The following is a 7739-nucleotide window of genomic DNA, read 5'->3' as shown; positions in this document are numbered from 1 at the left end:
CCCCTCGAGTCCTTCCCCCCTCATCTGCAAAACAACCACCAGCAGCAGCAGCAGCAAAGACAAGACTCCTGCGCCGCTGACTACAAGAGGGTTAAAAGTGTAGATTGGATTTCACCCCGGGAAATCTAGCACACGGAGTGAACTTGAATCTTTGGCTATTTAAGGAGGACTGGGGTTTATTGTGAAGTTGTGGTGATCCAGGGCAGAGCCCCGTCCTGATTGATTTCATCTTCCTTGAGTCTCAGATGACTGTAAAATGAATAGATGAAATTATTGCTTTTTGAGGCTTTTCTTAGGGGCTCTCCGGGCAGCGTGTTCTCAAAGAGAAGTCATGATGTATTCTCCAATCTGTCTCACTCAGGTATAGACGCGTTTTATTTATTTGTTAATTTATTTATTTATTTTCACGTGGTTTTTAAAAAATTATTTTTATATGTAAGTGAGTTGTTAATGAGTCATTGCTAGTAGTTGTAACGGGTTAAAGCACAGTTGTAAATGCTTGTCAGATCCAAACTCCTCTCACAGGAGGGAATAGTAAGAGAATAAACTGTACCAGGCCATTGTTTTGGGGAGATCTATTCAAAGTGTCATCCGTAGACAAATACTGTTAATTGTTGGTGCGTAGGAAGTCAAAGGTTAACAAAATGGAAATGAGCATCATTATGCTAAAAAGCAGGTTTGAGAAGTATTGATTTGATTTGTATCAAACGATCTGCTCTCTTTTCAGCTCCCCGGTTTGCGCGGAGCCTAATGAAAGGGTTTGAAAAGAAAAGTGCTGGTTTTGGCAAAAAACGAGCTCTCGCCGGTGCGAAGTAATCCCGTCTTATGCTTAATTAATAATACGTAGCCTGCCAACGGTGAGGGCGATGCGAGCGGGGATGAGTGAGCCGTGCAGCACTTTCTCCTTCGGTGGTGCGGGGGCATGGCATTTCCCCCCTCCCGGCTAAACTGTAGCGCTCGCGGGCGGGCGGGCGCACACCCTCCCCAGCACGGGGAGAGACCGAGCCGGTTTTTACAGCCGCACTTTGCAAGCTGCATTTTTTGTCCAGCCCCGACGGCGACTGTCACCGTGGCGGCGGGCGACAGCGGGGCGCGGGGGTCAGAGCGAGCGAGGATCCCCGCCGCGGCAAGATGCAGTTTTTGAGACCTGGGGGCTTTAGGGAGCAGGCTTAGGGAAGTTCCCCAGGAGCGTCCTTGGAGGGCGTGCGGTAACGGGGAGTCGGCGCCGGGGCACCGGAGCCTGGCCCGGGGAGAAAACCCGGGCTGGAAAGCCAGGGGATAGTTTTCAGAAGCTTTTGTGAAAGTCTGTCTTAGAAGGATGTGATGTAAACTGATTAAGCGATAACTGCTTGCTTCCACATTGGTGCAACAAATAGCTAAAGAAGCAGAAAATGTGCGAAAGTAACGTCTCTTCGCAATAGTCTTCCTAAGCGGCCAACGGTGCACTTACGGTTGCACTGTGAATAAATAAATATGATTTAAGTTAGTCCACCATTAGAAAGCATTGTAATTCAAAAGGACTGAAGTATTCATAAGTTGTGAATGAAGATGGAAACAATGATAAGGCTTATTCAGTGATTGGATACAGTCCTGTAGCTTTTTGGCTGACACATTTTTTATTGTTTATATTTTGTTTGGCATCTAAGTGTGATTGACTTAGATATGGATATTTTCAGCAAGTAAACGTGCGCTGCAGTGGAGCAAAGCTAGAAAAGAGTGCTGTTGAGATATTTCTTCTGCAAAAGAGGAATGAATGCATGTAGGAGGCGTTTTGTGTAACAGATACTCACATGCTTACAGGTACACACGTAGAAATAACTACTTCTGGTGGAATCTGCAGTTAGTGAAAATTAATTCTATGTGGACTGTCCTGTGAAATTATTGACAGGCAGTAAGACTTACGCACCAGAGTATAAACCTGAGAGTACAACTTAAGAAAGCGGTTTTTACATTGGAAACATGCAAATTTTCACTACCGCCTCTACTATGGCAGGTAGTTCATTTTGTTGTTTCCTGGTCTAATGACACTTTTTCCCCCATATGTTTGCTTTTTGGACTCACAGATGTAGTGGATTTCCTCATTCTTTGCAAATCTGTATTAAAATACCGCACTCAGTTGTGTACAAAAACACAACGTGGTACTTCTACAGCCATAAACACAAGAAAGCAATTCCTGGCTTTTGTGTGTTGATAACTTCTCCTTAATATTTTACAGTCATGCTGATCATGTGCCATGCAGAGACAGTTCCCATTTAGTGGTACGTGCATGGAACACAGTTGCAGCAAATTAATTTTAATCTGGATTTTTTCTCTGCCTATTTGGAACGATAAAGGCATTTTTAAAACAATCTTTCCTCTCTATAAATTAAAACATTAAGATTACACTGGCATCGAGAATTTATACTTTGTGTTATTTTTTTATTTAAAGCAAAAGATTGATTAATCTTATTTTGAGTTGCGACTGATTTCAAGTAGTACTGCCAAAATTGTTCTCTCTATTGTGTTCTCTGTCTCTAGGGCTCTTGCGATGCACGTTGATTATGATAGTGTATGCTAAGAGTAAAACATTTTGGTAGAAGTTCTGAGCACAGAACACCTGTTTGGACTGAGCTTCTTGCAAAAGCAGTAGTTCAGTTTGTGCCGAGACAGTGGTGAAACACCTTTCAGAAACAACTCTGAAATTCAAAGTACAGCTTTAAGACAAACCTTGGCAATTCTAATGCTACTCATCACTCTTGCAATAAAAGTTTGGTGGGTGTAAAATAACTCCAAGGAAGAATGAAGACTTACCAAATTCAATTTAATTTTTTTGGGGTACTTTCATCTCCTTCCCATGTGCCTCTTTCCCCTTGTTTTGGAATGGGTGTAAACTTCATTAATCTCCCTTGCTGAGGCATGATAGGATGCAGTTACTGCCTGCCTTTAAGTGCTTGGTCTCTTGTGATATTTTTGCCGTGGTTTATTTTTATGTTATGGTGGTCCAGGAAACTCTGAATATATTGTCATTTTCTTTTCCTGCTAGAATATATTGTTTCATTAGGCACAGAGAAAATCCATGCAGGGAAACTGACTACTTGAAGTTTTCTGTATAAAATGTCTAGACTTCTGCCTGGTATATTTATTGTATGGTCCTCTGTTCAAACTTGCATGAATTGATACAAAGTTTATAAAAGTGGAAGATAGGAGAAGGGCACTGCATTTCCCCTTTACCTTTTCCAAAAAGAAAACTTGGCCTATGTATCATCATTAGATGACTGTGACTTTTTTATTTATTTACAAGCTACATAGATATTATATAGTAATTTCAATTTTAATTTAAATTGCCAGTGCACAGTGGTTCACCTGAGCCATTTGATATGACATTTGAAAATCTTACCTCTATAAATCACCTTACTGCAAGAGCAACTGTGGCACATGGGTAAGTGCCACATAAAAGAAATATTTCAGTATTGCCTGTATGAATATTAAAGGGGGGGGGGGGATAAAATTCTGTAGATGGCTTTTTAGGAGGTTTAGTGGAGAACGTGTGTGATTAATTACAAGTCTCCATTTAGGATCATTTTAATGGGCACTTCTTCTTGTCAAGTAATGTTTAATTTGAAAGGACTCTAGATGCACAATGAATGTCTCAAAGATACCTGATAATATTGCTTTAGAACAGGATGTACTTTGCTGTGTTTTTCCTTCCCACTCTTTCACATATATTTATATCTTTGGGAGTCAGTGATATTATGAAAGAAATGCCTGAATACAGTTTTTAAAAGTTTGGCTTTTTTTTTTTTTTTTTTTTTTTTTTTGTCTTTGGAAAGGAAATATTCAACCAACACATATTGGAATTTAAAAAGTGGAATTTTTCTCTATAAAATGTTCATAGATGTAAATACTGTAGGTTATTATTGGTAATACTACGTGCATTACCTGAAACCATAGCCATTCCAAAATAGTTTATGATGTTCTTCTTAAAAATGAACTCTAGATATGCAGTATTCTAGTAGTGCAGAATTTTTCCATATTAATTTTATTGCCATTTTAAGCTGTAAATACTGAAGTCTGTTTAGATGTAGGGGAAATAATTGTATTGGAGCAAAAATTAATTTCTCCCAAAGATCTTCAGCCCCTTGCCTTTGACCAACCTTTATCTGCAGCTGTTAGGATTTTCAAAATCTGTAGTAAATCTGTTCTATTCAGTCTAAAATTAATTGCAAGGATTTAGCACCACGCAGTCTTTATGCTTATGTTAATTTAAAAAAAATATTTGAATACTTCTATTAAGATGACTTCTGTAGAGGAAAAAATAAACTTTCTTTAGTAGTTATAGTTGAGGGAAGAAAAAGCATAACATCAAAGAGTGTATGAAGACGGGGAAGTCTTATCATGGGCTGTGGTTACTCAGAGCAGTATTGCCTTCCCACACAAAGAACAGATTGTGGTTTAACTCTTTCCATGGCCTAGTTTTATGTGCCAGTATAGTACCAGAATTGTTCAAATCTCTGCTGGAAAGTACCAATCAGTTTAATTATTGCCTTTGTGGCTCTTTGTCAAGCACCATACTGAAATGCAATCATTTATGTCCTGAATTATCTTCCTATATTGTCTCTCTCCTCTGTTTAAATTTTTTTTTACCCTCTTTTTTTCTTTTCCGTGAAGCTAACATGGTCATAGGTAAACGGCTTGCAACTCTGTTTTCTGTTTGATTTGAGGACAGTTAGGGGAGAGAAGTAACTAGATCTAGTGGAGTTTTTTACCATTTAGGAAATTTTGAAGTTTGTTTGAAATTTGAAGATTTAAATACTAAATTCTTGACCTGAAGCTTCTAAAATGCCAGTCTGAACTCTGTACAATTGAGACCATTAGTTATACTTTCATCATTTTTACCTAATGCAGTTAATCAGCCTATTGATTAAACATAATTCATTCCTTGTCTAGCAGTGTAGCTAAAATATTAGTTTGTTAATTGTATTCTTGAGTATAATTGTATAAAAAAACTTTCACTATCAGTTTGATTGCACCGTGCCACTCAGTATGATGAGCAGTCTGCGTGGTATTTAAAACTAAATGTGCGTGCACACAGGAAGAAAGATATCTCCCCTAAGGTCTCCCTTCCAAACCAAAATACAGTAATGCTTGATAAGCAGATCGTGCTGTTCTGAACAGTGGATTTGCTCGTGGAAACGAGGCATTAGTTTTTGGGAAAGGCCTATTTAGATATTAACATGGATGTGTAGGATGGTACTTTAGGCAGACAAAATGAATTAATTTAATTGCTATAGGATGTACTTGTAGACGACAACCGAGCATTACCTCCTTAATGCAATCCATATTGCTGCTAGGCAGAAGATAAGAGCTTGCAGGTGAAGCCAGATGACAGAAAAGGATATTTTGGAACTGTGAATAAATTGTATGAGTTTCACAAAAGCAGCATTTGACCAGAAGTGCATTCGTAATGTCACTCTGCCACAGCATGCAGAAACACAAAGAATGCAAAGTTTGTGCCAAGTTGCCATTTTTCATTGTACACCTCAGATTGATTTTTAAGGGGTTTAGAATAATTGCCACACTCATGTGATCAGTTAACAAATTAACTGACTCTGTGGGGCTTCAAAACCCACAGTGGAGCTGCTGGAGGAAGATAAATGTAATTTTTGTTCTCAACTTCATAAACTTTTATTTTACAGAGTTTGGGGGTGGTGGGAGGGAAACCCGAAGAGCTGAAAGTACAGAAGCTTCTGTTCAGGATTTGTATATGACACGCTGTGTCTTTTGCCCGCTTTCCCTTACTGTATACTGGTTTCTCTAGTTACCACCACTGGAATGGTGCTGTTTCAGTGCTGGAATGTTGGACGTTTGATAAGAAAATGGATCAAGTTTAATGGCGCATGCTCTTTGTGCCACCAGCAGTCTCTTGCTGAGAGCATGCTCCAAAAGCGGGAACTGTGTGGCATTACACTGAGCATGTATATGCTTTGTGTTTCTGTGCCACAGAGAAGAGAAATGAACTGTGGCATTCGGCTCAGCCTTCTGAACATTTCTGCTCAGATCTTTTAAAACCGTAGTGTGTCCTCTGTGCAATGGTACTTTTCTTGATGTTTGCCATTCACTCAGATATTTAAATATTCGAAACAAAACATCTCGATAGCATCTTTTAAATGATGTTGTCTCTCCAGCATTGCAGGATGAAGTGAGGGGAGGCATGCAAAATAAAATCTTCACATGGTTCTTTCAAAGAGTGAAATATGGGGAAAATGCGATTCTCTGTGTTGTTTTTGCCTGCTGCCTTACAGCGGGAGTAATGACATAAAAGGTGTTACACAGAAATTTGAGTAAATTTTAAGTGTTTATTCTCTTCGTCTTTGATTTAACTTTAAGATTTTCAGCAACATTTTTTAATACTGCTTTGATTATGAGAACTTACTGACTTTGAGTTTTCTTCTTCTCTGCTTTTTTTTCCCCTCCGCTTCTTTCCACAGGATGAATTTCACCCGTTCATTGAGGCACTTCTTCCACATGTCCGTGCAATTGCCTATACTTGGTTCAACCTTCAGGCTCGAAAACGCAAGTACTTTAAAAAACATGAGAAACGAATGTCAAAGGATGAGGAAAGAGCAGTCAAGGATGAGTTACTCAGCGAAAAGCCTGAAATTAAACAGAAGTGGGCATCCAGGCTCCTGGCCAAGCTGCGCAAAGATATTCGCCAAGAGTTCCGGGAGGATTTTGTGCTCACGGTGACTGGGAAGAAGCACCCATGCTGTGTGTTGTCCAATCCTGACCAGAAGGGTAAGATTAGGAGGATCGACTGCCTGCGACAGGCTGACAAAGTCTGGCGTCTGGATCTAGTCATGGTGATCCTGTTCAAAGGCATCCCCTTGGAAAGTACGGATGGAGAGCGGCTCATGAAATCCCCACATTGCACAAATCCAGCACTTTGCGTCCAGCCACATCACATAACAGTATCAGTCAAGGAGCTTGATTTGTTTTTGGCATACTACGTGCAGGAGCAAGGTAGGAAGCAGATTGTCATGTTTCTATGTTAGTATGTCAAACTCTGATTCCAAGTAGTCCTGCTTCCCCTATGGGCTGGCTTCCAGTGAAACGTTATTCTGTGGTCTATGGATGTAATGTGGATACATATCCATATGTAAATCAGCATGTATACGTATAGACTTACATGCACACACATTCCTACAGACCTGTGTAAATGACATGTGTGTTTGCCATACGTGCCTTGTTCTCTCTCAAGAGAGAGAGGAATGTACCAAGGTAGTATGTTAGTTCCGCTGAGATTGCCTTTTTTTTTGGTCAAAAAATGGTAATATACGGTATAGTTTTTCCAGTCGTGACTACAGAAAATGTTCTCCCTGTTTTTCAAGTTTTTTTTTTTTTTTTTTTTTTTTTTGGTTCCCCCAGTACTGTTAGTAACAGATGCAGGTACATGCAATTGCACCATCACAATAAATTGTACAAATATTTATTGTTGTATTTGTAGTTACAAATAATCAAGAAATCATCCTTAAACTGACAAACCTACTATCACTTTGAAGAGCTATTGTAGACTTCCTCGTGTCTATAAAATAAAAGACGAAAAAACTGTAGCACAGAAATACTGCTTTGTAACTACCATATGTAATTAGAATTACAGCATACATTACCTAATGTTTTATTCATATTTTACATCACTAGATCATTTTACCTATCTGAGCTTTAAAACAAAGATCCAGATTGCAATATTTTGGGAGAATTTT

At 39.2% G+C, this 7739-nt stretch overlaps 1 protein-coding gene across 1 annotated transcript; it reads left to right on the top strand.

The window, feature by feature from the left end:
* Window positions 1-36: 36 nt before the first annotated feature.
* Window positions 37-6999, top strand: LOC104471351 (nuclear factor 1 B-type; the record flags this gene model as incomplete). Its single annotated transcript, XM_010086672.1, has 2 exons — window positions 37-361; window positions 6468-6999. Coding segments are annotated over exons 1-2 (562 nt in total), but the record flags the coding sequence as incomplete, so codon positions are not given.
* Window positions 7000-7739: the final 740 nt, after the last annotated feature.

The sequence above is a fragment of the Pterocles gutturalis genome, unplaced genomic scaffold (assembly GCF_000699245.1).
Source record: "Pterocles gutturalis isolate BGI_N339 unplaced genomic scaffold, ASM69924v1 scaffold15816, whole genome shotgun sequence".
Classification (NCBI taxonomy): Eukaryota; Metazoa; Chordata; class Aves; order Pterocliformes; family Pteroclidae; genus Pterocles; species Pterocles gutturalis.
Note: the sequence above shows the minus strand (reverse complement) of the source record. Positions and strands in the feature narration are given on the sequence as shown.